The 20,423-nt window shown below is 47.3% G+C and overlaps 1 protein-coding gene across 1 annotated transcript in view; it reads right to left on the reverse strand.

Annotated features, from left to right (window-relative positions):
- RWDD1 (RWD domain containing 1) overlaps nt 1-20,423 on the reverse strand; it is a 41,077-nt gene that overhangs the window by 12,524 nt on the left and 8,130 nt on the right. The window contains exons 3-5 of the mRNA XM_075338328.1: nt 19,780-19,910; nt 16,616-16,759; nt 6,563-6,695 (exon numbers count right to left, since the gene is read on the reverse strand). Coding sequence (XP_075194443.1) covers nt 6,563-6,695; nt 16,616-16,759; nt 19,780-19,910 — 408 coding nt within the window. The remainder of the gene's footprint in view (nt 1-6,562; nt 6,696-16,615; nt 16,760-19,779; nt 19,911-20,423) is intronic.

Raw genomic sequence — 20,423 nt, forward strand, 5'->3', positions numbered from 1 at the left:
CCTTTTCTTCTAGCTCTAATTGGGAGACCCAGACAATTGGGTGTATAGGCTATGCCTCCGGAGGCCGCACAAAGTACTACACTTAAAAGTGTTAAGCCCCTCCCCTTCTGCCTATACACCCCCCATGCTCCCACGGGCTCCTCAGTTTTGGTGCAAAAGCAAGAAGGAGGAAAAAGAATTATAAACAGGTTTAAAGTAACTTCAATCCGAAGGAATATCGGAGAACTGAAACCATTCAACATGAACAACATGTGTACACAAAAAAACAGGGGCGGGTGCTGGGTCTCCCAATTAGAGCTAGAAGAAAAGGAATTTACGGTAAGTAAACAAAATTCCCTTCTTCTTTGTCGCTCTATTGGGAGACCCAGACAATTGGGACGTCCAAAAGCAGTCCCTGGGTGGGTAAAATAATACCTCGTAAGAGAGCCGTAAAACGGCCTCTTCCTACAGGTGGGCAACCGCCGCCTGAAGGACTCGTCTACCTAGGCTGGCATCCGCCGAAGCATAGGTATGCACTTGATAGTGCTTCGTGAAAGTGTGCAGACTCAACCAGGTAGCCGCCTGACACACCTGCTGAGCCGTAGCCTGGTGCCTCAAAGCCCAGGACGCGCCCACGGCTCTGGTAGAATGGGCCTTCAGCCCTGAGGGAACCGGAAGCCCAGCCGAACGGTAAGCTTCGATAATTGGCTCCTTGATCCACCGAGCCAGGGTTGATTTGGAAGCCTGTGACCCTTTACGCTGGCCAGCGACAAGGACAAAGAGTGCATCCGAGCGGCGCAGGGGCGCCGTACGAGAAATGTAGATTCTGAGTGCTCTCACCAGATCTAACAAGTGCAAATCCTTTTCACATTGGTGAACTGGATGAGGACAAAAAGAAGGTAAGGAGATATCCTGATTGAGATGAAAGGGAGATACCACCTTAGGGAGAAATTCCGGAACCGGACGTAGAACCACCTTGTCCTGGTGAAACACCAGGAAAGGGGTTTTGCATGAAAGCGCTGCTAGCTCAGACACTCTCCGAAGTGAAGTGACTGCTACTAGAAAAACCCCTTTCTGCGAAAGGCGTGAGAGAGGAATATCCCTCATTGGCTCGAATGGTGGTTTCTGAAGAACCATCAGCACCCTGTTCAGATCCCAGGGTTCTAACGGCCGCTTGTAAGGAGGGACGATGTGACAAACCCCCTGCAGGAACGTGCGTACCTGTGGAAGTCTGGCTAGGCGCTTCTGGAAAAACACAGAGAGCGCTGAGACTTGTCCCTTAAGAGAGCCGAGCGACAAACCCTTTTCCAGTCCAGATTGAAGGAAGGACAGAAAAGCGGGCAAGGCAAAAGGCCAGGGAGAAATACCCTGAGCAGAACACCACGACAGGAAAATTTTCCACGTCCTGTGGTAGATTTTAGCGGACGTTGGTTTCCTAGCTTGTCTCATAGTGGCAATGACGTCTTGAGATAACCCTGAAGACGCTAGGATCCAGGACTCAATGGCCACACAGTCAGGTTGAGGGCCGCAGAATTCAGATGGAAAAACGGCCCTTGAGATAGCAAGTTTGGTCGGTCTGGTAGTGCCCACGGTTGGCCGACCGTGAGATGCCACAGATCCGGGTACCACGACCGCCTCGGCCAGTCTGGAGCGACGAGGATGACGCGGCGGCATTCGGCCCTGATCTTGCGTAACACTCTGGGCAACAGTGCCAGCGGAGGAAACGCATAAGGGAGCTGAAACTGCGACCAATCCTGAACTAAGGCGTCTGCCGCCAGAGCTCTGGGATCTTGAGACCGTGCCATGAACATTGGTACCTTGTTGTTGTGCCGGGACGCCATGAGGTCGACGTCCGGCACCCCCCAGCGGCAACAGATCTCCTGAAACACGTCCGGGTGAAGGGACCATTCCCCTGCGTCCATGCCCTGGCGACTGAGATAATCTGCTTCCCAGTTTTCCACGCCTGGGATGTGAACTGCGGATATGGTGGAGGCCGTGGCTTCCACCCACATCAAAATCCGCCGGACTTCCTGGAAGGCTTGCCGGCTGCGTGTGCCGCCTTGGTGGTTGATGTATGCCACCGCTGTGGAGTTGTCCGACTGAATTCGGATCTGCTTGCCCTTCAACCACTGCTGGAACGCTTTCAGGGCAAGATACACTGCCCGTATTTCCAGAACATTGATCTGAAGCGAGGACTCTTGCTGGGTCCACGTACCCTGAGCCCTGTGGTGGAGAAAAACCGCTCCCCACCCTGACAGACTCGCGTCCGTCGTGACTACTTCCCAGGATGGGGGTAGGAAGGATTTCCCCTTCGATAATGAAGTGGGAAGGAGCCACCACCGAATGGAAGCTTTGGTCGCCTGAGAGAGGGAGACGTTCCTGTCGAGGGACGTCGGCTTCCTGTCCCATTTGCGTAAGATGTCCCATTGAAGGGGACGCAGGTGAAACTGCGCGAAAGGGACTGCCTCCATTGCTGCCACCATCTTCCCAAGGAATTGCATGAGGCGCCTCAAGGGGTGTGACTGGCCTTGAAGGAGAGATTGTACCCCTTTCTGTAGTGACTGCTGCTTGATCAGCGGAAGCTTCACTATCGCTGAGAGGGTATGAAACTCCATGCCAAGATATGTCAGCGATTGGGCCGGTGTCAGATTTGACTTTGGAAAATTGATGATCCACCCGAAACCCTGGAGAGTCTCCAGGGTAGCGTCGAGGCTGCGTTGGCATGCCTCTTGAGATGGTGCCTTGATCAGCAGATCGTCCAAATACGGAATCACCGAGTGACCCTGCGAGTGTAGGAGCGCTACTACAGTAGCCATCACCTTGGTAAAAACCCGTGGGGCTGTTGACAGGCCGAACGGCAGTGCCACAAATTGCAGGTGTTCGTTTCCTATGGCGAAGCGCAAGAAGCGCTGGTGCTCTGGAGCAATCGGTACGTGGAGATAAGCATCTTTGATATCGATCGATGCAAGGAAATCTCCTTGGGACATTGAGGCGATGACGGAGCGGAGGGATTCCATCCTGAACCGTCGGGTTTTTACGTGTTTGTTGAGCAGTTTCAGGTCCAGGACCGGGCGGAAAGACCCGTCCTTCTTTGGGACCACAAACAAGTTGGAGTAAAAACCGTGGCTCTGTTGCTGAAGAGGAACAGGGACCACCACTCCTTCCGCCTTCAGAGTGCCCAGCGCCTGCAGAAGAGCCTCGGCTCGCTCGGGAGGCGGGGATGACCTGAAGAATCGAGTCAGGGGACGAGAGGTGAACTCTATCTTGTAACCGTGAGACAGAATGTCTCTCACCCAGCGGTCTTTTATTTGTGGCAGCCAGGTGCCGCAAAAGCGGGAGAGCCTGCCACCGACCGAGGATGCTACTAGAGGAGGTCGAAAGTCATGAGGAAGCCGCTTTGTTAGCGGCGCCTCCGGTGGTCTTTTTAGGACGTGACTTAGACCGCCATGCATCAGAGTTCCTTTGTTCCTTCTGAGACCCTTTGGACGAGGAGAATTGGGACCTGCCCGCGCCCTGAAAGGACCGAAACCTCGACTGCCCTCTCCTCTGTTGGGGTATGTTCTGTTTGGGCTGGGGTAAGGATGTATCCTTTCCCTTGGATTGTTTGATGATTTCATCCAGACGCTCGCCAAACAGCCTGTCGCCAGACATTGGCAAACTGGTTAAGCGCTTTTTGGAAGCAGAATCTGCCTTCCATTCCCGTAGCCACAAGGCCCTGCGGAGTACCACCGAATTGGCGGCCGCAACCGCCGTACGGCTCGCAGAGTCCAGGACAGCATTCATAGCGTAAGACGCAATTGCCGAGGTCTGGGTGGTAATGGATGCCACTTGTGGCGCGGCCGCTTCAATTTGCGCCTGACCTGCTGAGATAGCTTGTAGCGCCCATACGGCTGCGAATGCTGGGGCAAAAGAAGCTCCGATAGCTTCATAGATGGATTTCAACCAGAGCTCCATCTGCCTGTCAGTGGCATCTTTGAGCGAGGCCCCATCTTCCACTGCAAGTATGGATCTAGCCGCCAGTCTGGAGATTGGAGGATCCACTTTGGGACACTGAGTCCAACCTTTAACCACGTCAGGGGGAAAAGGATAACGTGTATCCTTAAGGCGCTTAGAAAAACGCTTATCTGGACAAGCATGGTGATTCTGGACTGCCTCTCTGAAATCAGAGTGGTCTAGAAACATACTCGGTGTACGCTTGGGGAACCTGAAACGGAATTTCTCCTGCTGAGACACTGACTCCTCCGCCGGAGGAGCTGAGGGAGAGATATCCAGCATTTGATTGATGGACGCAATAAGATCGTTCACTATGGCGTCCCCGTCTGGAGTATTAAGATTGAGAGCGCCCTCAGGATCAGAATCCTGATCAGCTGTCTCCGCATCATCAACCAGAGATTCCCCCCGCTGAGACCCTGAACAATATGATGTCGAGGGAAATTCTAAGCGAGCCCGCTTATTCGGTCTGGGACTGGGGTCTAAGTCATAACCCTCAGCCTGGGATGTAGGAGATACCCCGGGAGGACATTGTTGGACCAACTGAGGGGGGTCAGGGGACAATGATTCAACAGAGTCCCTTTGCTGAGATACCGGCCTGGACTGCAAGGCTTCTAGTATCTTAGCCATAGTCTCAGAGAGTTTTGCAAACTCAGTCCCCGTCACCTGGACAGTGTCAACAGGTGGCTCCCCCTGGGCCCCTCTTAGCAGAGGCTCTGGCTGAATAAGTGCCACAGGGGCCGAACAGTGCACACAATGAGGGTCAGTGGAACCTGCCGGTAGTGGGGTCATACATGCGGCGCAGGCAGCATAATAAGCCTGTGTTTTGGCACCCCTGCCTTTTGTGGGCGCCATGCTATTGTTTTCCCAGTGTAACACAATAGGGTATATAGCCAGAATGAACTGTGCTCATACAGTGTAGAGTATATACTATAAACAAATAATGTATCAATACACTACAGCACCATGGGGCTAGCACCAACAGGTGCTGCTTACCACCCGCTTTAAAACGGTTGTGAGGCCACCAGAGACCGTGTCTGGGTCTCCCAGGGTTAATCCCTCTCTGCAGCGTCGGAGGAGCTGACAGGAATGGCTGCGGCGTCCTGACGAGAGGAGGGAACCGTGGGCGTGGCCGAGAAAGTGCGGGAACTGGTGCCCGCACTGTGCACAGTGAGGGGGGGTGGAGTATGCAAATCATACTCCAGCCCTCAGTGCTGCTCGTTCCGTGCAGCGTCCCGCCCTTCCCCCTGCCTGTCAGGGCTGAGGGCGGGAGAAAGGGAAAACTAGGCCGCAAGCAAGCCGGGGACTCGAGTATAAGCGTGTCCGCCGTAAAAGCGCGGTACACGCCGAAGTCCCCGGCGAACTACAAGTCCCAGCCGCGCCGCAGTTTCCCATGGCAGCGGCGGTTAGCGCGGTAGCCCCTACATATAAACACACTCAGCGACGCTGAGTGTGTAATGGCACATTTAACCCGGTCAGCGCCGCGGCCCGGTGCACTAGCACACCCAGCAAGGCTGAGGTGTTGCCGTGCGCGGTCCCCACAGGGATACAGAGTACCTTCACGTAGCAGGGCCATGTCCCTGAACGGTACCCGGCTCCTATCCAGCAGTCTCCACAGGAGTTGTGGATGAAGCACGGTCTCAGTGCCTGGAGACCGATAGGATCCCACTTCGCCCAGAGCCCTGAGGGGGATGGGGAAGGAAAGCAGCATGTGGGCTCCAGCCTCCGTACCCGCAATGGATACCTCAACCTTAACAACACCGCCGACAAGAGTGGGGTGAGAAGGGAGCATGCTGGGGGCCCTATATGGGCCCACTTGTCTTCCATCCGACATGGTCAGCAGCTGCTGCTGACCAATCTGTGGAGCTGTGCGTGTCTGACCTCCTTCGCACAAAGCAAAAAACTGAGGAGCCCGTGGGAGCACGGGGGGTGTATAGGCAGAAGGGGAGGGGCTTAACACTTTTAAGTGTAGTACTTTGTGCGGCCTCCGGAGGCATAGCCTATACACCCAATTGTCTGGGTCTCCCAATAGAGCGACAAAGAAAACGCAAAATGCCCGGGGGCTGAAGGGGTTAATAATAATTAATAATAATCAGGTAAATGTATGTCAGATCATGAAGGGGTTAATATAGCACATTTATGAATGCAAAGATAAAAAATTATTTTTTTTGATGGAAGGAAAAAGGCTTTACAGGAAGACTGAAAGGACAGCCACAGGAGTCTTTAGCAGACTTCTGGCTGTCATAGTTAATCATTGGTACCCCGCAACCACCTCGCCCAGTGCTGATGGTAGTCAACCGCTGCGTGTGGGGTGCTCCACATGTTTCTGTTAAACACCTTTGGCAGAGATTACCAAGTGGCAGTTAAAATGGTTTACAGCTACGGCCAGAGCTTCACTATGTAATGGGGATATTGAGTGGCCTCCACACCTTTGGACCCCTTCCCAGAACAATAACTCGCATCCTAATGCGGACAGGGGTTAATCACGCCTCCCCCTTGCATTGTGATGAAGATGATGCACTGCATACTGTGGTACACCACATCTGTCTATGATACATTATCCAAATGAGTGAGGACCGCGTTGGAGACTTACCGGATAATTTACTTTTTCCCGCTTGCTCCTCTTCCTTTTGTCTTTTTCGCCTCATTTCTATCATCTCTGTATCAAATTTGGCTTTCCAATTAAGGAAGTTTTCAATTGTAACAGGAGTCCCATGGAAACGTTTCTAGGAGAATTAATAGTTGCAGATAAACATTGTGGTCTATGGATCAGCTAAGCAGACACAAGTCATGACATAACATCTTGAAACATGCTGCCCAACTAACTCTTCCCAGAAGCTAAGGAATACCAATCACCTAGCTGGTGAGATTCAGATAATACTGTGGAAAAAAGAAGCGCAATAGGGTCTTACCCGATAGAGAAATTAAACCTTGCAAGGGTTAAGATTCACAACCTGAAAAGGTGAGTGTGAGTCACAACCCCTATGAAGCACATGTAATGGTGGAATCAGCTGCAGCCCCGATGAGTAGAACATATAATACAGTAGGAGAAAAATCGGGTATATGCCGCGCTAATACTCCAATGCGATATTGAAAAAATATTTCTTTATTATTTTTACAGGTCGTCGCGTTTCAGAGACGTCCGTCTCCATCAGGACATAAAAGAAACAGTATGTCATCAGCTCCAAAGAAGCCTCCCTATATACAAGTGAAATGCCACGTCAGAGTAACGCCCGCTACAATTCGAATCATGGCGGGACGCTCAACTGTTACAATACCGGCCATGTATGCATACAATTATTTACAGAAAAATAAATGGAAGAATACCCAGAATTACATAGATTTAAAAACATTATGCAAATTAAAGTGCACTGTATGTGCTAATGCAAAAAAAGGGGACAGATCCTGCACACAAAATCAGGGGCACACTGGGTGAATACAATAAACAAAGAACACCTTTATTGGGTACATAGCAATGACATGTTAAAAACATTAAAAACAAACATGAAGACAAGAAACATCCATTTGGCGGAGCCAAGCCCAAAAATATCACACCAAAGTACCAATATGTATATGAGGAAAAAAATCAAACAGCATAAATAGTATAAAATACACTAAATTTGTGCAGTATCAAATATCATATGTCATGAGAATCCTCTGGTGATATTATAGCATAATCAACCTGCGTAAATAAAGTGCATAAAGCCTATATCATGAAGCCAACAAGGAGCCAAGTATATTGGTGGCTATAAATGGTTGATGTACATGCAGTCACAGCGGACATAGATGCCCTGGGAAAACCAGTAAGTAAACGTGATATCACAATAGCGAAATGGCACCAGAGCATATGTGCAACAAGGTGGTAAAAACACAATCACTGTGGCGCAAAAGCATATATAAGCCCAAAATAAGAGGGCATAAACATTCAGCCAAGGGGTGCAAACCTATGTGAGCCGGAGATGGAAAACAGAAAGCTCCAAGGGCTGCATGGTGATACAATCAATACCAAAATCTTCGTGCATCCTGAATTCCGTTCTCTTGTTATCATGCCATCTGGTTGCTCACCTGCAAGTGTCCTTAGTTGTTATGACACATTTGTCTTTATGATACTTCGGCGCAGCATTAAGTGTATTGCCATTGTTTCTATGGGTATTATACCGCAATTGTGGCGACACATTCGATATTTCTGTGCAGTATCAAATATATCATCGTCACTATGGGCAGCTTGTCCCAATTGTGACCATTTTTACATGCTTTCTCTGTACAGCTATAAACATATTACTATTGTTATAATGGGTTTTGTGTCCCAATTGTGGCCACCCTGCTGTTACTTTTGCGCAATGCCGGGCACGCACATGCGTACATGGGTATGTGGGCACGTGCGTGCTTGCCTGTACTATTTGCAGCTCATTTGTACCATTTTGCGCATAAGTTTTCATCATACTTATGCACCATCGTATGTGCCATGATTCATTTCATGTCTGGCTATTTTCTTTGACTGGTACATCCGCCTTTGCTATACAACAATAAAAAATGGCTTAGGTTTAAAATGCCCATTAATAACTGTCTATATTGCCTTATTTTTCCTCATGCAATTACTGCATAGATAGGGTCATATCCATTATATATATTGATCTTTGTATGAGTCTTCTCATACTAACATGTCTGTCTGTGTGGGCCCACACTGTTTTTCCATTATAAAGTTATTATATTTCTATTTATTATCTGGTCCTTTTCTTGTTGGTATCCTCCCATTGTTCTGCCCTCAGGTGGGAGATGCCCTCACACACAGGGTTATTCTTTGTGAACCCGTGTGCTATCATTGCTAACAGTGGGCGATCTGACGCGGTGGTTTTGTACCTCTGCACCGCGCCGACTCCACCATGTGCGTCTTGTTTACATATTCTGCGCATGCGCGCTCCTCCTGCTCTGTGCTCAGCAGTTTTTCTTTTGATCCTCTTGCCATTCCGTCCCCATGTACTGCGCAGGCGCGCAGACCACACTATCGCGCCAGTATTGTGGCCTCACTCCCGGCCGGCTGATCATCATGCCACCATATTGCCATGTGATGTTGCACAGCGCTGATTGCACCCTGCTTTGCTGCTGCACAGGTGCGTGTGTTCACCTAATTTATTTATGTACATATATACTCCTCCGTTGGGTATTTGTTTTACTTTCCCTGATGAAGCCGCCCTTGCGGCGATACGCGTCGGGCCGTCCACTTTGAGCGGTTACTCTTGCCTTGCCCCACCTCAGGCCATGTGCATTTGACCTCCTTCATTTCCCTCTGGTGACCCCCTTGTCACCATCTATTTGCCCTGCTTCTCATGCCATATTTTGGTATTGATTGTATCACCATGCAGCCCTTGGAGCTTTCCGTTTTCCATCTCCGGCTCACATAGGTTTGCACCCCTTGGCTGAATGTTTATGCCCTCTTATTTTGGGCTTATATATGCTTTTGCGCCACAGTGATTGTGTTTTTACCACCTTGTTGCACATATGCTCTGGTGCCATTTCGCTATTGTGATATCACGTTTACTTACTGGTTTTCCCAGGGCATCTATGTCCGCTGTGACTGCATGTACATCAACCATTTATAGCCACCAATATACTTGGCTCCTTGTTGGCTTCATGATATAGGCTTTATGCACTTTATTTACGCAGGTTGATTATGCTATAATATCACCAGAGGATTCTCATGACATATGATATTTGATACTGCACAAATTTAGTGTATTTTATACTATTTATGCGGTTTGATTTTTTCCTCATATACATATTGGTACTTTGGTGTGATATTTTTGGGCTTGGCTCCGCCAAATGGATGTTTCTTGTCTTCATGTTTGTTTTTAATGTTTTTAACATGTCATTGCTATGTACCCAATAAAGGTGTTCTTTGTTTATTGTATTCACCCAGTGTGCCCCTGATTTTGTGTGCAGGATCTGTCCCCTTTTTTTGCACTTGTCTTCCTCCCTGCACCAGGGTGCACCTTCTTTTGACTCATTCATTTTTCATTGTAGTGGTGCGCTCCGCCCTTTTTGCCTCTCCACTGTATGTGCTAATGGCACTGAACCATCCCCCCCCCCGACGAAGGGACGCCGAAATGCGCGTAGGGTTGGGAGTTGGCGTCAACACAGCTGTTACAGTCATGGCCTCAGGTAATTACTTTTGTCTGACCCAATGGTCCTGATATACTATGTATACATAGATCTTGGCATGATGATTTCTACACATCGTATTGAATATGGATCATTTATGGGATATGTACAATCAGATTTTGGCTGTTACTAAATTTATATGTATTATTTATTAATCATTCAGCTATTATTCAATGGTGCTCTTTACTTAATTCAGTGTCATTTGCACATGCAGTGCACTTTAATTTAAGCTGCTAGTATTACATATTTAGTATCCTCTATTGCACCTTGCTGCTATTATAATTGATACTATACTACTTTGCACTTTATATTATAATAATCATGTGTAGCTGCCATTGTTTATTAATTTAATATACATTATTATTACCATCCAGTGGCCTATATTCTTGCTGCACCTTAAATGATTAATTTTGATATTTATAATCTCTTTTGACTGTTTTGGTGCTAAATTGCTGTGTACAGACCCATTCCTCTTGTCATTTTTCTCACAGTTTATGATTTTTTTTAATGAGAATACAATTATGAATTGTATCATTGTCTGTGGCTATTCTATGTGAAATAGCTTATAGACATGGCAGATATAAAGGCCTTCGGTAGACCCCCCCGAATGCCATGACAACACCATCAGCACCTTGCAATCGTGTTTCAGGGATTCGAGGCATGGTTCACTGAAGGGATTACTTCTTGCATGCAAAGGCTTATATAATGCTGTAACGAGTGACAGTTGCATCGAGGGTGTTATATTTAGATTCTCGTATAAACTTCACAAAATCTATATACATTTGGTATTGCTGTACTGGTAAACAATATAAAAAACAAAAACAAAAAAAAAAAGAGAAGAAGATAAGAATGACTCAACAGGTTACACGTATCCAAAAAAAGGTATAATTAAAAAAATGCTTCAAAACTAAATTATAAGTCTTGGAATATGGTGATTGCAAAATAAATAAATAAAATGTTGAATCAAGAAACCCACAGGCATAATTTCCAATATTGGCTTTCGATGCGTTTTTTGATGTTGCAGAATGTCTGCACTATTTCTACATCTATGTAAATTATGTTACCTTATTGTGTTTTTGTGAGCATTTTTATTTTTCTTACATGCTTTTTTGACACCTCATTTTTTGTTGTCTCTATTTGTTGTGTCATGCTTTACATAAAACGGCTTTGTTTTCTTAACCTTCCTGATAACTGGTTTTGGACAAAATATTATTAACATTCTTAGGGTATGTGTACACGTTGCTTTTTTTTCCGCGCGGAAAAAAACGCACCCTCTGGCAGAGGGGAGAATTGTAAACAATGCTTTTTGAGAAACAACGCATCGAAAACGCATGCGTTTTTCATGCGTTTTTCATGCGTTTTTTTAGGTGCGTTTTTTAAGACTTGTCAGTGATAATAAAGTTGGTTGAACACAGACCTTTGGAAAAAAAAACCTGTGATGTCATTTCCTTCTCCACATTCTGTTTGGATAAATGGGAGGGCTTGGAATGGAAGGAGCACCATTTGAATTTTGGAAAAGTTGAAATAAACTTCGCGCACCAAGCCCCTTAGGTACCTATACGTCAGAAAACCCCCACAAGTGACCCCATTTTGGAATCTGCACCCATCAAGGATTTTATTCAGGAGTATATTAAGCATTTTGAATCCACAGCTACTTCACCCAAAATGTTGCTGTAGCAACAATATTCTCACTTTTAGGCCCGCTTCACATGTCAGTGAAAAACACTGACGTTTTTCACTGGCGTGTAAAACACGCACATGTCCCTCCGTGTGCCGTGAATCACGGCACACGTGGGTTGTCTAAGTGCAATCCGGGCTCCGTTCTCCGTGGCCCGTGATTGCACTTAGAGATTAACTCACCTGCACCCGCTCCCGCTCTCCATGGTGCTGATCGCTCCCGCGGTGCAGCATCCGGCCGGCGCTGACCCCCGCAGCAGCTGCTTCCGGGTCGGCTGTGTCGTGCATCATGAATATGCGCGACAATAATGAGCCGGCACAGAAGGAACAGGGAGGACGGGCTGCAGAGGACATCGCTGGAGCCGGGTGAGTTAAAATGTTTATTTTAAAAGCACGTTTTTTTCTGGCACGTGTTTCACGGATCACACCACTGCGTGGTCCGTGGGACATCAGTGATGCCAGAAAAAAATGGACATGTCTCCGTGCGGCAATCACGCACACGCGGGTACGCCGCATGGAGACACGTGCAGTGAAAAATCACTGACGTGTGAGCAGACCCATTCATTATAATGGGTCTGCGTATGTCAGTGATCCTGGTACGTTTAAAAAAAAGCACAAACGTCCCAGAATCACTGACGTGTGAAAGGGGCCTAAGGCTATGTGGCCATGATCCAGCGACACGGCGTCTAGTACACAGTGTCAGCCTTCCTGCAGCTGCCCATGCCCACGATTTGGGTTCAGGCTGCTGTGGAGCTCTATGCTACCTGCAGAGAACACTCTCGTCTCCGCAGCATAAATTGACATGCTGAGGCTCGGGAAGCCACGCTACCGGTCAGTTTATGCTGCGGAGAAAAGAAGCACAGTGGGCATGGGATCTCCAAAAATCCTTCCACTGTGCTTCTACTGCACAACGCAGCGTTATGGACGCAGGGAAAACACTCAGCGCCCATAACGCTGCAAACCCTGATTGTGGACACACAGCCTAAAAAGCGTCAATGGATGAAGGGATGTCAAATATATAGAACGTCCTACCCCCGCCTGCATATTCTAAGCTGGCACCTTTAGTACCTTTCATGTGGCACTAAAGGGTGCCTAGCTTAGTATTTATCCAATAAAAAAAAAAAAAAAAAAAAAAAAATGAAAAAAATGGCGTGGGGTCCCCCCTATTTTTGATAGCCAGTCAGGGTAAAGCAGACAGCTGTAGCCTGCAAACCACAGCTGGCAGCTTCATCTTGGCTGGTGATCAATTTGGAGGGCTCCCCATGTTTTTTTTTTTATTTATAAATAAAGAATAAAAAAAAAATAACGTGGGGTCCCCCCAAATTAGATCACCAGCCAAGGTGAAGCTGACAGCTGGGGTCTGGTATTCTCAGGGTGGGAAGAGCCATGGTTATTGGACTCTTCCCAGCCTAAAAATAGCAGGCCGCAGCCGCCCCAGAAGTGGCGCATCCATTAGATGCGCCAATCCTGGCGCTTCGCCCCAACTCATCCCGCGCCCTGGTGCGTTGGCTAACGGGGTAATAAATGGGGTTGATACCAGATGTGTAATGTCACCTGGCATCAAGCCCAGCAATTAGTGATGTCACGGCGTCTATCAGATACCCGACATAACTAATTGACAGTAAACAAAAGCAAAAAAAGACAACAAAAAATGTTTTATTAGAAAAAACACTCCCCAAATCATTCCCTTGTTCTCCAATTTAATAAAAAAAAATGGGTCCGCAGAAATCCATATGGATGTCCCACGTCGCCTCTGGACCTTCTAGAATATGGGGGCACGTTCAGGAAACGTATCCCCCATTTTCTAGGAGGGCAGACCCTCCATTTGAGGAGAGTGGGTGCAAAAATCTGCACCCACTCTCCCCGGGTCACAGCTGCAGAGTGCGAGCAGCCAGCACAGCTCACACTGAACACTGTGCTGGCTGTCAGCTGCTCTGCTCATGTGACCGGCCAGCGTGCACTGAAGGAGGAGGGGGCCGCGGGGGATCAGCGCTGCGACCGGACAGGTATGTATGACACCGGGGGGAATAGGGGGTGAACGGGCAGGGCCTGGGGAACAGTTTTCTGTCGCATGTGTTATTGCACATGCGACAGAAATCATAGGAGCAGGGCGGCCGGTGCGCTACTGTGCGCGCGGCCATGTTGGATTTTCGGGAGGGGGGTCGGGGCGGGCACTTTGGCGACACCGGGGGCTTTGCCAGGAAGTGAGGTCAACAGGAAGCCTCTTGACCTCACTTCCAGGTAAATGCCTGCGTTCTGGCGTGCCGACAAAGGCCGCGGACCGCAACAAAAAAGCAGGTCCATGCGTTGTGGCTGCGTTCTGACCCCACATCATTGATTTCAATGGGGGAGAGAACGCAGCCACAACGCACAAAAGAAGTGACATGCTGCTTTTCTTTCCGCACCGATTTTTGGCATCCAAAACGCTGCGGAAAGAAACACAGCATGTGCACGGATTTTTCAGCTTTCCCATACACTTTGCTGGGAAAGCTGAACGCATGCAATTTGCCACTGAAACGCTGCGGTTCAAAACGCAGCGTTTCCGCGGTAAAAAACGCATCGTGTGCACACAGCCTTAGGTGTGCATTACATGCATTTTTTTTTATACAACTCTGCAGCGGAAATGCACTAAAAATGCATGTTTTTTTACCTGTGGATTTTCTGCTCTTAATGCAAGTGTATGGGAAAATTTGCGCAGAAAACTCAGCATATCCTTAACAAAAACGGACATGCTGCAGATTTGAAAACCGCTCCACGTGTGTTTACGCAGCATAGAAAAGAAGCACAATCCACTTTGCTGGAACTGTAAAGGCCCCGTCACACACAGAGATAAATCTTTGGCAGATCTGTGGTTGCAGTAAAATCATGGACATATTGTTCCATTTGTACACAGCCACAAACCTGGCACTGATTGTCCTCAATTTCACTGCAACCACAGATCTGCCGCAGATTTATGTCTGTGTGTGACAGGGCCTTAAGATGCTGTGTTTCCGACGCAAGGAAAACAAGCAGTGTAAAAAAAACTCACAAAAAGCTCATCGTGGGAACATAGCCTTAAAGGGTTAATGCTTTGTGAACGTTCATGGCCAAAAGTTTTGAGACAAATTTTGGTTTTCAGAAAGTTTGCAGCTTCAGTGTTTGATCATTTCGTCAGATATTTGGTTACTGAAGTACAAATTCTAGTCATTTCATAAGAAAATAACTTCACATGTACAGGGATTGCACTGCAGAGGTTTAGAGGTCGTCTCTGATGAAGTCTCCTTCAGACTGGTTAGACATCTGGAAGAATGATTGTGCGAAGAAGAAAGGGGAGCGCTATTAGTCTTGGGTCAGGCCAGCAGTAAAGCATGCAGAGACCGTTCATGTGTGGGGTTACTTTTCATCCAATGATTGAGCAGTCACAATTTAGGCTAAAAACATTGCCCAGGATAGGAAATGGAATCTAACCATCCAACTAGAACAACTCCTCTCAACAATCCACAAGCAACTTGGTGACGAACAATGCTTCTTAATGGAGCACCATGTCACAAGTAAGAATTAACTAAAAGGATCATTGAACCAACTTTATTTAATCCCTTCACGACTTATGACATACCAGTAAGTCATAGCTCATGTCCTTTGCTTTCATGCAGGCTCACACACCGAGCCCGCATCTTTCCCTGCACTTGCTGGCTGATTTGATCAGCTTACATGTGCCACTAAACAGTCATGGGTGTATCTCTGATAGCAGGATATAACGCACCCCATCGGCAGCCCCAGGTGCAGCTGGTGACCCGTGTCTGTCATGGCATTCATAGGAGATCATGACTTCTGCTGCACAGAGCAGGGCTGATGCACTGCTCTGTGCAGCACAGGCGACTAGATGATTGCACTTTCAAATTCCCTAAGGGAACTAGTAAATACAATAAAAAGGTGGAAAAAAAAAGTTTAAACATAAGGGGGGAAAAAAAAAAAAAAAAAAAAAAAAATCAAATCACCCTCCTGAAAAAAAAAACCAAAACAAAAACATATGATATCTATGCATTCAGAAATGAATGTCCAATCAAAATATAAGATAAATTCATCTGAAAAGAGAACAGCATAATTCTAAAACGCCAGTGTATTTTGGCGGCCACAACATTGCAATAAGAGGCGATCAAAACATCGCATCTACCTCAAAATAGTGTCTGTAACATAGTCAGCTCAGGGCGCAAAAAATAAGCCATCACTGAGCCCCAATTCTCGAAAAATAAAAACATTACATTTTTCCACTACTTGAATTGAAAGAACGCCGCCACTGTGGAATTGCGCTTTTTTTTTTTTTGCAATTTCACCACACTTGGAATATTTTCCCCATTTTCTAGTACACGATAAGTTGAATGGGATCATTCAAAAGTACAACTCGTCCAGCAAAGTACAAGCCCTCATATGGCTGCATTGATGAAAGAATAAAAAAAAACCCATTAAAAGGCTCTTGGGAGGAAAGGAGGAAAAAACGAAGACGTTAAACCTGTGGTCAATGCTCAAAAAGCAGGTGGATAAACAATAACAGAAAACTGTGCTAAACTCCCAGGCACGGTCGTCTGTTAGGATCTGCCATCCAGCATGCCAGGCCAAAGCACAGGATTGTTGGAAAATAAGGGTTAACACTTTCTCAATAACAGTACCAAATTATAAAATGCTGAGAATTCTATTTCAATAACCAAAGAAACTTGAACTAAAAGGCCTCACAAACTTAGTGAACACCGCAATTTGTGTCAGTGTGAAGTCATTCAGCCACGGCTGGACTTCTAACCGCTCACATTCACGGTGCAGTTTTCTATAGTGTTACCTTTTCTGCTTCTTCCGCCTCCTTTTCCTTCTTTATTTTCTCCTCGTCTCTCCTGTTTTTTATTTGGTCTATAATTTCATTTAATTTATCTTGAACAGCAGACACTAAAGTGAAAATCATCACCATTCCCAGGTTCTCCTGAGTCTACAAGAGATTGGAGAGTTACTTGTAGTCGGTTCTAATTGCACTTAATTCATAAAAACAAAAAGGTCGGCAGTTATCATTCATTAGATGAGACTAAAGGCTGCTTTACACGCAGCGACATCGCTAGCGATCGCACCCGCCCCCGTCGTGCGTGCGTCACGGGCAAATCTCTTCCTGTGGCAAACAATATTGCTAGGACGCGTCAAACGGACTTACCTTCCTAACGACGTCACTGTGACCGGCAAACAACCTCTTTAAGAGGGCGGTTCATGCGGCGTCACAGCGACATCACACAGCAGGCCACCAATAGAAGCGGAGGGGCGGAGAGCAGCCATATTAACGTCACTCCCACCTCATTGCCGGAGGACGCAGGAACGCTGTTGTTCGTCATTCCCGGGGTGTCACACGTAGCGATGTGTTCTGCCTCAGGAACGACGAACAACCTGCGTCCAGAACGAGCAACGATATTTTGAAAATGAACGACGTGTCAACAATCAACGATTTGGTGAGTATTTAGGATCATTAGCAGTCGCTCGTAAGCGTCGCACGCAACGACGTAGCTAACGACGCCGGATGTGCGTCACGAATTCCGTGACCGCGACATATCGTTAGATACGTCGTTGCGTGTAACGGGGTCTTTAGGCCCTGTGTGCACTAGAAAATGGAATTTTCTTGAGAAAATAACACTCTGAAAGATTACCGTACCTGCGGTAAAAAGAAAACGAAGCAAACCGCACCCGAAATCCGTATGCAGTTTTACCGTGGATTTGCTGTAATTTTGCTGCGGTATGGCCCTGCATTATTTTGATAGCACATGGATATGCTCACCTGTCCCCGCTCCTTCTGTCCGTGGTGCTGAAGTCTCTTGCGATGCTGTGTCCCGTGCAGCCACTACTTATGGGTTGACTGTGCAGTGCATAACTGCATATGCATGAGCTGGCCTGGAAGCAGGAGACCAGCGTCCGGAGGCAGCCTTGCTGCAGAAGGTGAAGTATCAGATCAGCGGTGAGTTCAGTCAGCTGATGTGCAGTGACAGCTAGAGTCCTCCACCTGTCACTGCAAAGCACCTGAGTGAAGTCACCGCTGATCCCGCGCAGCTCACTTCACTTGCGGCCTGACCCTCACAGTGAGCAGTCGTCGTCTATGGCGCTCGCTGTGAGTGCCAGGTGTAGCAGAGCTGGAAGCGTTTGAGACCTCGTGTGGATTACGTCGGACCCAGAGGGCTGTTATTGGTTGGGTTAATAAGGTGGTGAAAGAGGTTTTTTTTTTGTCATTTATTTCAAATAAAGGATTTTTGGGGTGTTTGTGTTTATTTACTTTCACTTACAGATTAGTGATGTGGTGGTGTCTCAGACACCTCCCATCACTGAATTAGGACTTAGTGGCAGCTATGGGCTGCAGCCATTAACTCCTTATTACCCCGATTGCCACCGCATCAGGGCAACGGGAAGAGCCGGGAAAAGTCCCGGGACTGTTGCATCTAATGGATGCGGCAATTCCGGGCGGCTGCTGGCTGATATTTTTAGGCTGGGGGCTCCCCATAACGTGGGGCTCCCCAACCTGAGAATACCAGCTCCCAGCTGTGAGGCTTTATCTTGGCTGGTTATCAAAATTGTGGGGACCGCAGGCTGCTTTATTTCAGTAATTTATTTTACTGTACACTATAGACCCGCGCACCAGTGGCTGTGATTGGTTGCAGTCAGACCCGCCCCCATGCTGAGTGACAGCTGTCTGACTGCAACCAATCACAGCCACCAGTGAGCAGGGAAGGTGTGAATATGTTATGAGTCTAATGAGCAGCCGGCTTTGGAAGATGAAAGAGCTGCCGCGGGAGCAGTGTGACAGCCGACTGGTGATCGGTGAGTATGAAGCGCTTGCTCCTACCCCTTTGCGCCAGATTGTGTTCCCCATGAACTTTATATGGGGAGCAGCATCTGGCCAGATACCGGGGGATCAATCCTCCGCCGACCCAGAGTCAGCAGGTGATTGATCTGCCAGTCCTCCAAAACGTAGGGACCTGCGGAAAAGTGACATGCTACTTCTTTTCTGCTGCGGAAATTCCGCAGCAAAACCTGTTGGTGAAAAAAATGCAGTGTGCGCACAGCATTTTTTTTTTACCAAAGGTTTTGATGGGGGAAGGACTGCAGCAAGATTATGAACATTTTCTGCGGCAAATCCGCGGTACAAAACGCAGTGCGCGCACAGGGCCAAAAGGCAGACTTCAGACTGCTGTACTAAGCACATCTGCACATAGCAGATCTGCCTAGCTCTGTGTGCCCATGAGCATATGGATGACGGCAGGAGCTACCCACTATGTACATACACTAGTATGGTTTATAAATCCAAGCAATGTATGTGGCAGACCACTGACCCGTGTAACTGATGAACCCATGTACTGTCCGTGGCACACTCAGACATATAAATCGCCTGCCTGAACGAGCCAACAGGGCTACACTCAATCAGTTTGTGCCGAAAACTAATATGAAATTCTTGCAAATAATGAAAAATTGAGGCACAAAGTGAAGTTGGGAAAACATTTTGTGACTAGCAGTTTTGTGCCAGGTCTGCTAATGTTTTTCTAATGTTTTTCAAAAGTGACAGGAACTTAACGGGCATGTGTTGCAATTTCAATATAATTTAAGGTACAAAAGTGTTGTAAATAATTTACTTCAGCAGATCATGGAGATGCCTGATGATGCAGGGGGCAGGTACAGTCACAACTCACTGTACGAGTTCGGTAATCAGTCCCCTGTAAGACTGCTATGTACATATACACGTTCAATGTGTGAGGGAATGATAACGGCACCATCAACGTGTAGAAGTAGTGACTGCTACATCTCCCTGCACACACCAAAGACTGGACACAAGTGGCTGCAGGGAGAATAATACTTCATATTCTCCTTGTAGCTGCTGCTCCAGTAAGTCTGCCAGACATGAGAATACCATTTACCTATAATTCTGCGATAAATAGTGTTTTTTAGAGGTGGCAGGTTCCACTTAAGTTAAAGTGTAGGACTAACCTGCTCTGCTAATAAAGCCAATACAGCAGATGCATCAATATCTTCAAGGTTCTCTTGGGAGACAATTTCATAAAGAGGACCTTCATCTGGATAGGACTCCACATAAGTAAACTTCAGTGTTACTTGTACATCTGTAAAATAAAACAAAAAAAAAAAAAAAAAGTATAATGTGACATAATGATGATGAACATAAATCTGATTTAGTGGAGGGATGCTACGTGAAATCTTGCTTGTGTATTCTGTAAGGCTATGTGCGCACGTAGCGTTTTGTCCCTGCAGAAATTTCTGCAGCGATTTGAACAGCACACGTGCGCTTCAAATCGCTGCAGAAAGAGTCCGTAATGGAAAGAAAAAAGCCGATTCCATGCGCTCTGACTGCAGCCCCTCCCATAGACAGAGCGGGGACTGCAGGCAGGGCACAGGAAAGAAGTGACATGTCACTTCTTAGAACGCGCGCTTCGGGCAGCAGCCGAAGCGCTACGCTCTAATACGCCACGTGCGCACGGCTCCTGCATAATCTTCATAGATTATGCAGGGGACGCAGGACGCATGCAGTTACGCTGCGGTGCAGATCGCAGCTTAAATGCATGCAAATACGCAACGTGAGCACATATTATGAGACAATTTCTCAATGGTTGAGCCAT

The sequence above is a fragment of the Anomaloglossus baeobatrachus genome, chromosome 3 (genome assembly GCF_048569485.1).
Source record: "Anomaloglossus baeobatrachus isolate aAnoBae1 chromosome 3, aAnoBae1.hap1, whole genome shotgun sequence".
Taxonomy (NCBI): domain Eukaryota; kingdom Metazoa; phylum Chordata; class Amphibia; order Anura; family Aromobatidae; genus Anomaloglossus; species Anomaloglossus baeobatrachus.